General features: G+C 31.0%; 1 protein-coding gene across 1 annotated transcript in view; it reads left to right on the forward strand.

The window, feature by feature from the left end:
• Positions 1 to 7,466: 7,466 nt before the first annotated feature.
• Positions 7,467 to 14,733, forward strand: part of LOC111615447 (glutamate receptor ionotropic, kainate 5-like) — a gene marked incomplete at its 5' end in the record, with an annotated part of 17,988 nt that continues 10,721 nt past the window's right edge. Inside the window, 6 exons of the mRNA XM_023356856.1 lie at positions 7,467 to 7,557; positions 7,634 to 7,792; positions 10,682 to 10,829; positions 10,911 to 11,137; positions 13,568 to 13,797; positions 13,896 to 13,950. Coding sequence (XP_023212624.1) covers positions 7,467 to 7,557; positions 7,634 to 7,792; positions 10,682 to 10,829; positions 10,911 to 11,137; positions 13,568 to 13,797; positions 13,896 to 13,950 — 910 coding nt within the window. The remainder of the gene's footprint in view (positions 7,558 to 7,633; positions 7,793 to 10,681; positions 10,830 to 10,910; positions 11,138 to 13,567; positions 13,798 to 13,895; positions 13,951 to 14,733) is intronic.

Below are 14,733 nucleotides of genomic sequence, written 5' to 3' on the forward strand. Positions count from 1 at the left end.
TTTTAGATATAAATGTAAAGTATCTTGATTTAGAGAAATTTCAAATAAAATATCTGAATCTAAATTTGTGAATAATATTACATAATGATATTAATTGATTTTCATAATACCTGACGTGTATGAAAAGTGGTCACGCACGTTGTTATTGACTCCAGATTGTTTATCAGAATAATATAATGATTCTGCTATTAAATATAAAACTTTATTGAAAAAAATTAATGCAATCTTAAAACTTTCACTCTGCTTTATTTATTGTTCATAAATTACAATTATTATCCAAAATCTTATCATTTGTGATATTAAATGCAGTATTTTATACAGATCAATGGTAATTATTAAAAACGTTTGAAGTGAATTTATAAAATAGACTCTCCTTTGAAAGCATAAACATTATTTTGTGTGGTGCGAGGAATAAACGAATGAAGATAATCTATCCAGTAGAAGATTTCGTATTCGAATTTATTTTGATCATTAGAAATAAAATCACACAATCATCAATCTGACAGCTGAAAAAGATTAAAGTGGAGCATTAATAATCTTTCTTCATGTAAGTACACCGTTTCTTCTAGGTTATGAAATTTCTTCCTTATCATTGAATTACATTTAATTCATTACACCCAGATGTATGAAACCTATCGAGACTTTAATGAACTTTATTAAAGCACATTATTTTAAGTGAACGAAACAACTTTTTAAGACAACAATATTTAAAAGTTAAAGCTTTTACGATTGCAGGTTGCATGAACTGCATTGCCTAATACAGACAGGTGATGCTGGATAATTAAGAGAGCCGAACGAGAACAGAACCATTATTTTTCAGGCTTGGCATGTTTCCTTTAGAAACAGGTTTTATTGTATTCATTCACGGAAATAATGCGTGTGACTATAATAAACGCTAACGTGTACTTCTCTTCGCTTAAAATAATGGTATTCGTGCCAACAAGGTTTAAAGACTCAAATCAACATTCACTATTTTCTTTGAGATTTCGAAAAGAAAATACTTAGTATTATAGTTAAAACAGTATTACATTTATGCAGAAATTTGAAGGTTGTTGCCTTGGAGAAAACTCAAATTAAGTTAGCAAAATTTTAAAAAAATATTGCAAAATTATCTTCATTCTGATGATACCTGACCTGTATTATAACTAGTCACGCAGGTTATTAATATGTAATTTAAAAACTATAGTCGAATAATATAATAACTCAACTATTAAATATAAAATTTTAAGTTTTAGCAATTAAATTTAATTTTAAAAATAATATGTTTGTTATATTTATTCCCAATAAATTTCATTTATTATTTCAAACCCTATTGTTTGTGTTATTAAATGCAATATTTTATACCAATCGATAAGAATTATTAAAGATATTTCGAATCAGCTTATAAAATATATTTTTTCTTTAAAGTACAAACTTTATTTTCTTTTGTGAGCAGAATAAACAAGCAAAGACAGACTCTCAAATAGAGCAGTTTTAGTGAAATAAGTTTGTTTACTAAAAATATATTCGTACAATAATTTAACTTTACAGGGAGTAAAGGATTGAAGAAAAGCATTAGAGTATAATCATTTCATATATAAGTACATCAACTTTTTTCTTTTTTAGTTTCTTTTTACATAATCACGATTTTACTGTTGATGTTTGATTTTACTTTGTAAGACTGTTATTTTCCTGAGATGTGAGAAAGGACATCGAAAGACTTCTTATTTTATGTTCTTAAATGTATATTAATTTGACGATTTTACTCGTTATTGCCATTTAGAATGTTTTATAAAACTAATCCCTGTACATTAAAAATTAAGCTTTTTCCCATTTTATAATAATAAAATAAATAAAAATTTTTAAAATAAAATATGATAATAGATGATGCCACTAAATGTTACTAGAAAACTTAATTTCAAGATTTTCCTGCTGAATTTTCAATCTCTTACTCGAAATTTTCGTTTTTTTTTATTATTTAATAAAATTATTCATTGCTTTCTAGAAATAATTTAAACATTTATATTAAAAAATTATATTATTTTATATTAAAAAATTTGCAATATTTTATTTTAATGAATTAACGTTTATCTTTGAAATGTTTCACAAAACCAAACTCAATTTTTTCCATAATTATTTGGTTTTCATGAGATTTTAAAGAATCCTAACTCTGGCGAATACCAAGAGTTACGTATATCTTGTGTAATTTGAGTAAAATCTTTTGAATTGGTAGTTTAAATCCATCAACAAATTATCATCGTCAGTAAAATATTAGTGAACTTTTTGTAGCCTCATTTAACAGATCTGCAATGATTTATTTGAATGTTAGCTAAAAAGCTATTCATAAGAAAGATGTTTTCTTTATGAAAAAGATTTATTGAAAATTATACATTTGTAAGATTTTTATACACACAATCTGTTATTGAATGTTTTCTTTTTGTAGGTACAGTACAATTCTGAATTGAGCATAGTCATGATCCCATGTGCCAGAGCCGCACGAGTATAAATTTCATGATTTTTTACACAGCAAGACACAGTTAACTTTAGTTGGTTCTCAATTCCTCTGTGGCTTCCATTCGTAGAAATCTGTTAAATACAGTACATAATATTTTTATTTACAACTGAATGAGCTGTTAATATTCATGAAATCAATTATTTTAAGATATATTAATTAAATAGAGCATTTTTAAAATTTCAGAACAGAATTTAGTCACCCTTCATATTTTTGAATTGCAGCTTCTCAAATTCACAGGTAAATCCATGTATAGATAAAGTACTTTTTCTAAATGTTCGCGTAATCGAAGAGAAGTAGAAAATCCTTCGGAACATGAAGTCTCGCGACAGAGTATAGACTTTTCCTCCATCAGGATTTGTTTATGTTCTAAACTTACATGCTTGTTAGTAAGATTTCCTTTTGAGGAGAAGTGCTTATCGCAATAACAAGTATTTTCCGATATATCCAACGCAATATTTTCCATAACGATTTCTTCTCAACGTAGGGGGGAATACTTCAAAAATTATTGATGATAAAGTAAGGTTTTAAAGCTAAAATATCGACAAAGAATTTCAAGCACACAGTACAGTACGAGGTATACACCAACTCAATGTCACGACACTAGCGGCATCTCGTAGTAAAAACCGGAACTACGGATACGGAATCGTTCTGTAATTATCCGCCAGTTAATTTTGCCTTTGGTCACCGTTCAATACCCTGCCTCCAGCGCCCCCTAGATTTACTCATCGCCCACAAGGGGGCGTTATTGCCCACTTTGAGAAACGCTGTTATAAACAATATACAGTGGTGCCTCGTATAACGTACTTAATCCGTTCCAGGTGCACGTCCGTTAAGTGAAAAGTCCGTTATACGTGTTAAAACATATAATTCGTTCCGCTGCATAAAATAATCGTATTGTACTATAAAAAAAAAAATTGAAAATGGAGCAGTCACCAATTATGCTGGGTAGTCAGATATTGTGAGGAGGAGGTGGAGGAACACGTTCCTTTACACATTCATACAGATACAGACATTTTACACATTGCAGCAGGTCTGTTTTTATTGTTTTTAATCGGAGTCAGATTCAGGAGAGGCTACCAGAGCTTGCAGGGTCATCTCCTCTTATTCCATCCTTTGTTTTTTGGCAGCTGGCTTCTTGAAAGACATGTCCAAGGTGGTCTGTTTCTCTCTCTTCTTCAACACCTGTTGGAAATGACGGGCAAGGGTGTCATTGTAGAGATCATTGATCTTGTTGGCCTCAGCTCTGTTTGGATAATGAGTGTTGGTAAACTCCTGAACCTCTCCCCATTCGACAAGGAAGTTGTGGTCAACTTTCACTCCTTCTGATGATTTCTTGCTTTGTTTCAATTCAAATCACCTTTCTGTTTATTTAGAAGCCATGATTTTCACAACACTTGAATAAATGTAAATACTTTGCACTGAGGTGATGTACGTAATAAACAAGGGAGCAAGCCGAATCTCAACGGGAGCTCTGTACTTCAGATATACTAATAATATATTTTAATAATACTAATATATTATAAAAATAGCAGATTGTCATTTGCAACGGCAAAAGAGTGGAAACATCATTCGCACTTGTTCGCAGAAATTTTCGACCGTTGTTCGCCTCACGTTAATGCCGTACGGCAAGTCCGTTGTTTGAAGCCAGTCCGTTGCTCGAGTCACGTAATGGCCAAACAGAAAGTCCGTTGTTCGTAGCGTCCGTTATTCGAGGCGAACGTTATACAAGGCACCACTGTAATTTATACTCACAGCTGTAATGCACGTGAGTTTATAAACGTCGGCTGTAACCTCTCTATTATAATAAAATCTGAACAGTTTATTCGAATAATATAATTACTCTGCTATTAGATATAAAAATTGAAATTTCTATAACAGTCCCTTTGTTATATTTATTGTGCATAAATTACATTTATTATTGAAAATTTCATTGTTAGAATTATTAAATGAAATATTTAATACAAACAAATGGGAATTATTAAAAATATTCTAATTTTGTTCATAAAATATACTTCCTTTTGAAAACACCAGCATTATTTTGTTTGCTGAGCAGAAGAAACCAGCGAAGAAAAACTATCAAGTACAACATTTTTATTACAAATTTTGCTTGCTGAAAATATATTCACACAATCGTATAAATTCACAGGCTGATAACGACTAAGAGAAGCTTTAAAGCACAATCTCAATTTATGTATAGGCCTATACATCTTACTTTTTCCTTGTTTGTAATTTCCTCTTTACCAGTGCACTATGATGTAATATTTGCAAAAGCTTATTCTAATTTTTATGATTCTTATTGAAATTGCATATCTGTAAAACAAAGGCCGATAACAACGCATTTGTTTTGCTTCTCTTCTTTCAAGACACTGAAATTTTTGCATAATTTTATATTAATTAATAAACACGTTTTCTATAGAATAGTAAACCAAACTCAATAAAAATTGATTTTAATGTAACACACTGTATACAATTTATTCTAAACTAGCTGCAAGGACCCGCTTCGCTGGGTTTTTATTTGTTCGTACATTTGTATGTAATATAGTTTTTTTATATATAAAAGACTGTTTTTCTAAGTAATCTAGAATCTACCTGCAAGGACCTGCTTCGCTGGGCAAAAAGTAACGATATTGAAGATTCAGATAATTACATTATAGCCAATCTTATCCGTTTTCACAGAATGCAAGAATTAGGTCCCCCGTTTCCAGACAGAACGTCTCCTGTTCACGTCCAGTCAAACGAACTATTTTCAATTTGATCAATTTTCTGGAACGTTTACAATCGTTCTATAATCGAACCAATTCGACTTTAAATTCGAATACAAATTCGAATTCGAAAATTTTTAAAATCGAAATAGAAAATCTTCCACTTTCAACCACTTTCAAGCTCATATCTCCCGCACCCTTATAGCTATCGAGACGCAACCCCATAGTGCACGAATGGAGACTTGAGGCTACTACCCCATACAAACACCATTCATGTGCGATGTGTAGTTTTGGCTGAAAAGTAAAATATAGGGACACACACGTCCATTTATATATATATAGATATAGATAAAGAATCCGGCGAAAATATGCAGGAAATCCTAACACGTCACGAATAGGAACACATCTAATTTCATATTGTACACAATTTCAGTAAATTTCTACCAGGAGAAATTGCATATTTAGATGGTTACAAATTGAAGTGCAGAATAAAAGTATCAAAATATGAAATTTTTATTGTAATTTTGTATAAAGCACTATGTTCTGTGTAGTTTATCATAAAATTAGAAAAGAATAAAATAAGATTCGATCATATTCTTCGCACAAAAAAAGTTCATTCTAAAAGTTTGAAAGAAAACACAAGTTAAAAAAAACGAAAAATTATTTATAGTGACGTCGTCACAATGCCATGCTGCAATTTTTAACATATTTTGAATTTATTTTATTTAAAATATATGCTTTTCACCTGAAATTAGTAGTGGATTGTCTCTGTACATCATACCTTTTCTTCAACAGTAGAGTTGTGCTGGTCAAATATCTAACTCTTTTCCAGAAAAACTTTTAATTGAAATAACGTCACTTTTGTTGAAAACCGATCGTTCCTATATAGTTAATTGGGACCTAGACCAGGCATGGCCATACAGCCCGCGAGCCAGATCCGGCCCATCTAATGAATTTATGTGGCCCGTGATCAATCTTTCGTTATTAGGTACTGAAGGCCAAATAGCTCGATGAAACATTCTGACGCCTAAAAAATAAAGGTCAACAACTCACTGTGCGTTTAGAGTTAACACTCCATTACAAATGTCGTAAGTACAGCGTAGAGCAGGGGTCGCCAAACTTTTTTGATCGTCAACCCCCTACAACTTTTCGACACCTCACATCGACCCCCACCAAAAAGTGTGTTACAAGCAAGAAAAAGCTCTTACTATTTTAATATATATCTTTTAATTTTACATTCTTTTACATTTATTGTACATATGTTAATAATAATTTTTGTAACTGACAATCAATGAAACGGATAAGCTTGATAATCCTTAGCAAGATTAGCAATATTCGGTTCAAAATTTGTAAGATTTAGTCTTTTCATCGACCCCCTATAATGTTATATCGACCCCAAGGAGTCGATATAGACCACTTTGGCGACCCCTGGCATAGAGTGTTGATAAAGCATGATAATGTGAAAAATGTATTTGTAATCTTTATGTACAAATCAGTCTCTACGGGATGACACCGCAATGAGATCTCGCACTACCTCAAAATCTTCCTAGGGCAGCCTTTGGTTCGGCCCATGGAAAAAGTTTTTTTTCCACTTCGGCCCGGGGCAAAAACTGTTGGCCACCCCTGGCCTAGACCATGTACAGTTTCCACATCTAGTTACAGCATTCGTTTGTCTTACTCCAATCTCGAGAATAAATAAGGACAGACAGACATACAACAGCATGAATTTATAGTGTACACTGTTTTCAAATTGCAGCTCGAAAATTGTTATTTTGTCACAAGTCTGTAAATTCTTATTTCGAGCATAAATTTCTGATTTAGAAAAAAATGTTACTTTAATTTCTTAAATGCAAAATCAAGTTTACTATTATTCTTGTGACTTAAAGAGGTTTTTGCACATTACAACTTACAAACGCTGCAATGAAAACAGCAATTTTTTTAATTCTAGGAAGAAGATGGAAATGAACTACGTGTGGAAAATTTCAGGAATTGATGTAAGTCTACTCTATTTATTTCTAAATTATTTTTGTAATTTATTATTGAATTGCAGTTTTAATGTTGTTTTAAATTTTCAGGCACCTTTATGGATGACTGTGAATGAATCTGATAAACAAATCATTACTTCATATTGCTCATATATATTTGAAATTCTTCAAAAAAAAAATTGAACTTTAAGTAAAATTAAACGAAACTTATATATTTAATTTAAAATGTAAGTGAAAAATTACTATTGATTTAAAAAATATATAAAAACATTTTAATTTTTGTAGGTATGAAGTTATTCAACCTATGCCGAAAACACTTCTAAAAATTGAACCGAATGGAAGTTATTCTGGAATGATAGGACACATAATTAATAAAGTATCAACGATTTATTTTTATTTATAAATATTCAGTCGTGATGCATTTTCATATTGTAATTTTTTTATAATTACAGGAAGCAGACATGTCCGCTTTTCCTCAATATATGAGTATAGACGTCTTTCATTTGATTGATTATACTTCAATTATTCGGGTGCTGCCTATAAAATTCGTAATTAAACAACGGAAATCGAAGCCAAATTGGGAAACTATTTTTAGACCATTTACATTTGAGGTAAAACGTTATTTTAATTTTGAAACCAAGTATCTCTATTTTAACCATGTGAAAAGAAAGTTGTTTTGTTTTACCTTTTTACTAAGACTTTCTCTCTTTGCTAATCAGAAACTAAACAATTAAAATAAGTATTATTTACTAGCTGCAAGGACCCGCTTGGCTGGGTTTTTATTTGTATGTAATATAGTTTTATTTTATACATAAAAGACTGTTTTTCTAAGTAATCTAGAATGTAGCTGCAAGGACCCGCTTCGCTGGGCAAAAAGTAACGATAGTGAAGATTAAGATAATTATATTATAGCCAATCTTACCCATTTTCACAGAATGCAAGAATTAGGTCCCCCGTTTCCAGACTAATTAGAGACCTGGTCCCGATTCTATTTCTGAACGTCTCCTGTTCACGTCCAGTCAAACGAACTCTTTTCAACGTTTCTGGAACGTTTATAATCGTTCTATAATCGAACCAATATTCGAATTTTATGTTCGAATTTAATTCGAACATAACATTCGAAATAGAAAGTCACTTTCAACCACTTTCAGCCTCATATCTTCCGCACCCTAATAGCTATCGAGACGCAATCCCCATAGTGCACGAATGGAGACTTGAGGCTACCACCACATACAAACACCATTCACGTGCGATGTGTAGTTTTGGCGGAAAAGTGAAATATAGGGACATACATGTCCATTTATATATATAGATAAATGAGGTCGAAGATAATATAAAAACAGAAAAGTTAAACGTTAAGGCTAAAAAGGCATAAAGATTTAATTGGCTGCAATTTAAAAAAATGTAGAGATATAAATTCGCACTGTCGTCTGTCAGTCTCTCTTTTCTTAATCTCAAGAAAAATGATAGATAATGAAAGACGAAGCATGATGTGAAAACATTAAGAAGCGGGACGCCCCGATTAACTATATAGAAACATCCAATGTAACCGGAACTCATGTATTTCAATTCTAAATTCTTGTCTATTTTGTGTTATTCACAGGGTTGTGGAGTAGGAGCCGTCAAAAAGTACGTCGGATCCGTCATTTTTTTTACTTCCCAACTATTATGTAGCCTATATAAAACGGAAAAGTATTGGAATCGTGTCAAATTTGACCCTCCAAGTTTTTTTACAAATCTACATGTTTGGAGACCTCCCGAACCCCCAAAATGTCAATAACAGGAGAAAAATTCGCGCGCGCGTGTGTTAACTTCTAATTTGATTAATTTCTTTATTCTCTGTTCTGAGATATTAAACAATATCTTAGAATGGTTTAAGTTTAATCTCACTGCAAGCTTTTCGTAATTTTATATACTACAGTAAAACCCGTTAAAATGTTCTTGCCTAAGATGTTAGAATGTGTATGGGGACACGATTTAATTCAACCATTTTGACGCTTAATTAGTAACTAACTCTTATGTTTTAACCATCTGACTCTGATTTAAAAACCACAGAAATTATTAAGCTTCAAACAGGGTGAACAAAATCATACCTCACACACACACAGTCTAACATCCACACATATAGAAAAAAGACTCGAATCTTTTGCATATCTCGAAATTTCAAGATGTCCTGAGTCCAAAAATGCAGAAATTTGGGAGGGGTCATTTTTTTGACCAAGCGCTACACTTTTCCTCTGTTATATGTAACAACCGGAAAAGTAAAAATTATCGAATAATATTTATATATTGACTGTGTCATTATGTAGAGGAGTCTTTTAGCTTTGGAATAAAAATTTTCTGCATTCTACTTTTATTAGAACTCTATTTATCGAATCTTTTATCTTTTCTGTAATCTTTTATTCAGGTGATGACATCAGAATTTCCGGGTTTAGTAACAAGTCCGGGAGTCGGATGATAAGGAAAAGTCGTAGTCGGAGAGTCGGTAGATTTTTACGCGACTCCACAGCCTTGGTTATTCATTCGTAGACTCTACATAACGCACTTTTCACTACAATTGTATATTATATTTTAACTATTCAGCGTATTTAAACCAAAATAAATTCATAGTACAAATATAATTTAAAAAGTGATGACAATAAAGCTTGACAAATAAAACAATGTCATCGAAATGAAAAATTGCAAATATTTTATATAGGCCTATACATCCAGAAAAAAATTAACGAAATACATATGTTATTTTTGGTATAGGTCTGAATTTGTTGCATAATATGAAACCTTATGTTAATTAATAAATCATAAAATACATTCAGAACTATATCATGCATTAATATGGAAAAAGTGCTCTTAAATATTCAAATTTACACTTACGAGTACTAGTAAGACAATACCTTTAGTTACACGATGTGACAGTTATTACATCTTATCGTCTAATCATTACAAAGATGAAAACTCCTACAATTTTTTACTAACGCTGTAATGTATTTGACAATTATCACAATATTATTGATGTTTAAATATTGATTTATTTGCTAAAAACAAGCATTTAGCATTAGTTTACATTAAGACAGAAATCAAGAATAAATACATTATTAATTATTTCTCTTTCAAACATTTTTTTATTCTGGTTAAAATTCATAAAATCTCTCTCTTTCTCTGTGCAGTGCGTGTGTTGAAACGGCGACGTTCTTTAATTAAATTATATTTTAAGACAACATGAAGTATTAATACTAGACATTATCTTATTATTATTCTATACGAAATATGACAAATTTTAATGAATCTATTGTGATATAAAACAGTTCTTATACAGAAATGAGAAACTGTAATTTCTTTCAGTACAAAATTATACGCTATTTCTTGCCATTGATAGATATTGTATATGAATTTAATTAAGTTGTTGACCGATACGTAGCAATAAAATAAGTCGTATTAAATATATTTTTGAATATTTACATGATTATACGTGTTTTATACGTACATACGAAAATGTGTTTCAGGTATGGTTATTACTCTTAATGTCGTTTGTATTAACTGGAATTGTTTTGTCTCAAATTATAAAGAAGGCAAATAATCTGCACGAATGGAAAGAATATTGGACAATGAAGAAAATCATTTGGTTTTTGTTTTCAACTATTACTTACCAAGGTAAAATGTATTCCGTGTTTCCCATAACCCATAAAAGTAATTCTTTCATAGCAATTTACATTTGTATTTTCAAATTTGTAGGATTTAATTTAGATTACGCTATTCGAGTTTCATTAAGGATTATAATCGGAGTTTGGCTAATTACCGTGCTTGTCCTGGGATATGGATACAGTGGAGTTTTAATATCTTTCTTGACTGCTCCAAATTACGAACGGATTCCAAGAAATTTTGATGAATTAGCTTCTGCAGTAGAAAGTGGCGACTTCTCTTGTGGTACATCTAACTTTGCAAAAGACTTGTATTTTAAGGTATTCAAAATAACGCAATATGGCATGTAATTATAATTGGTTAAGAGTAGTATAATAGTAATATACTAGTTTAGTAAAGTGTTCGTTTACTAAAATAGTTCAAGAAGTAATGAAACCAGCAACGTGTTGCTGAACTATCCCTGTGGTATTTAAAACTGTGGTATTAAAACAAATTTTATATTTTTAACTATCATAAAATGGCAAAAACCTGAATTTTCAGGGCAAGGATGAGTTTTATAAACATTTTAATTGCTAATAACAAGTAAAATCGTCATTAATCCGGCCCATCTAAAGATACCAACGACCTCCATTATTTTTACTCTGACGTTTAAGCATCAAAATTAAACATCATCGATCCTCTTCATAAACAAACTTCCGTGGAAAATTTCAGATATATTTTATTATAGAACAGGAGTTGTTAAGCTTCAAACATGGTAAACAAAATCCTGATCTCTATACACAATAAGATTTATAGAAACAGAAAAAAACCCTTCAAATTTTTTGCATTTCTCGACGTTTCAAGGTGTCCAGAGTCCAAAAATTTAATAATCCGTGCGGTCATTTCTGATCGATTACCATACATCCCTCTTATATATATTGATAACAGTCAAAAGTGTAAAAATAATATAGCCTATTCTATAGTATATACATTTCTTATTTAATCTTTGAATTTGAAACGGTATATAATAGCAGAATTCTGTTATTTTTTCAAATAACTATTGCTAAAGTTTTACGCAAGTTATTAAATTAATAATGAAATCTAAATATTTTCAGCAAACAACTTCTTTAAAAAACATCACTTGAATGACACCTGTTAATTAAATAAACTAGCCTGAAGCTGAAGAAAGCCAAGTGGATTGTGGTTCTCACCTTCCTGAGGAGGCAAAACAGACCAAACAGAAATTGAAAATAAAGGTCCAATTAGAGACGGTTCTTTTCAGTCTATTTAATTAGATTTCCAAAAACTAAAAAGCACCGTATTATCAAGGGTCTGTTTGGTTGATATTGTTTTTTCTCTAAACTTGTGAAAATTATTTGGAGGGTATTATACTTTTTTATTCAATAAGATATCAGGACATCAATTTTCTGTCATTTAAGTTACAGTCTAAAACTATACGTATAAAATACCGTATTTACACGTATATACGACAAGGTTTTTATTCATTTTTCACTGCTTTAAAAACCTAGGTCATCCTATATGCGCGAGCGAAGAATCTTTTCGTTTTTTGCAATAATTTTTGTGAACTGTGTATTCGCATTTTTTACCGGATTTTCACCTTCTGCTGTTTAGAAACAAAGGTATTTTATTTGAGTCGTTTGAATCGTTCTTTTGTATTGTCAGGAGTAAAGATGAATAGTAATAGGAAAAGCAAAGCTTTTGAATTGAATTCAAAAATTACACAGGAGCCCGATGTAAGTTACGTGAAAACATGATTATTTGGAAATCAGAATTCGGACAAACTCATAAGTGTAATCGACGAAGAATAGATTCGACTGTTAAGAATTGACAAAGAAAGATTTCCGATTGTCCAGCTTTACATGAACAAATTATGTTGTCGCTTTTACAAGATTTTTCCTTAAAGTTTAAAATGCCAGTAATTTTTGTGGGACAATGTGTGCATATACGTTCATTTGATATTTTACTTGTGATTACATGAAATAAAATTAGAATTGTATTAATAAATCTAATTTTTTTTATTTTGATTTTTAATGTCATATCTCGTCCTATCTGCGAGGTCATCTTATATGCAAATAAATGCGGTATTTAGCTTGCATGTTTTCGTCAAAATTCCTGCAGCTGGAAAGTCGCTGTTGTTCAAAGATTTTTAAACTTTTTACTAGTGTTTATTACAAGTATTATGTACTGTATTGTCTCTATTCATTTTATGATACATTTTCTTGTTTTTTTCCATTTTACTCTATAATTTTAGGTTTCCATGGTTAGAACCTATTCTTGACCATGAAAACCTAAAAGTCTATTTTGATATATTTTACATATTAATTTTTTTTATAAATTGATGAATCTATTGTATTTCAATATGTGCGCATAAGTTATATTTCAATTTTATTTCCTTTGACTGACAAATTTTAGCTACTTCCTACATGTCCATCATATTTCCAAGTATCGTCCAATGTTACCTCACGCCTCAGGGAAATATCGGATACTGATTTTTAACGACTTATACCATAAAGTAGCCAACAGATTAAAGAATCAATTAACACAATAATATCTAACATTTCTCAAATCATTTCTGAAATTTCGCCCACAAATTAATTTCAGACTCTGTCTCAAGACCGTCTGAAATTAAATTTGTGGGCGAAATTCTCCAAGTCTGCCTTGCCATTCTCTTGCATATGCATAAATATCACACTGATAGTAATGATATGGATTCACCCAGTAAATGTTAATTGATTTGTTATATTTTGTAGGGAAATAAATCTGCAATTTCGAAAACATTAGGCGATCACATCAATCAAAAAAGCAATTATTTGAATGTAGAGGATACTGCCGAGAAAATAAGTAACGGTCGTTTTGCTTATATAGAAAACATTGAATACATAAACAGCGTCACCAGGAAGGATCTGAGTGGAAAAATAATAACGAGTGAAGATCAACTTATATCGTATCCCGTAGCCTATCTCCTAAGAAAAGATTTCCCGTATAAGAAACACGTTAATAAAATGTACGGTTGATTACTATTATTTTATTAATGAACATTCTAATTTTTATTCTTATATTTCATTTGCTTATTTATAGCTTACGTTGTTTGTTTGAAAGTGGAATAACGGAATTCCTCAGAAGCAAAGAGGAAGTAATTCCCATATACGAAAGCGAAGATGATGTCGAGCCACTAAACTTGAAACAACTTTTAGGAAACTTCATTATTCTCATTGCAGATTTTCGTATTGTCTATTGTTTATATCGTGGCAGAAATACTTGTAAGAAAGGTAAAAACGATTTCAACAGTACGTAAGATAAACGCACTTGGTAATTAGTTTTCTGTCCATACGCTGTCACTGATAATTAAAAACATAATTCTATTCATCTGCGTTGCTATGTATTAGGCCAGTGTTTTTCAACTGGGGTGCCACGGCGCCACGAATGGGGTGTCGCAAAGTTTAGAGCCTTTAGGCATTTTCTTGGAAATTTACTTAAGTGTAGTTCAAGATAACTTATTGTCAGTTCTATTTTGCTACGAGATATCTAGTAAGCAAAGAAACTATGACTAATCGCATGTTAATGTAATGTTCTACGCTACGTGTACGCACGACTTGTCACGAGTTCGCCCAAACCACATTGCTTGGCCTTCACGTTCCCAGTCCCAGTACCAGGCCAACCACCAGAGAAGAACGACGTGGACACTTGGGTTTTGTATATGCTTTAAAAAGCGTTGCGTTGTACTTTGAAAAGCGTGTGATTTCAATCACAAAGTAGGTGCATATTATAGTATTTTCATAGTATTCAAAAGCAATGATGACAAATAAACAATTTTTTATCATTTTTTTAATTTAAATTTTTTAAATTGATATGAAAAAGATAAGAAAAAAATAATGAAATATTTATTTTATATATGCATCAAAATAGTATAAAAAAA

Source organism: Centruroides sculpturatus, unplaced genomic scaffold, assembly GCF_000671375.1.
Source record: "Centruroides sculpturatus isolate CEXI.00-Female unplaced genomic scaffold, Cexi_2.0 scaffold2067, whole genome shotgun sequence".
Lineage (NCBI taxonomy): Eukaryota > Metazoa > Arthropoda > Arachnida > Scorpiones > Buthidae > Centruroides > Centruroides sculpturatus.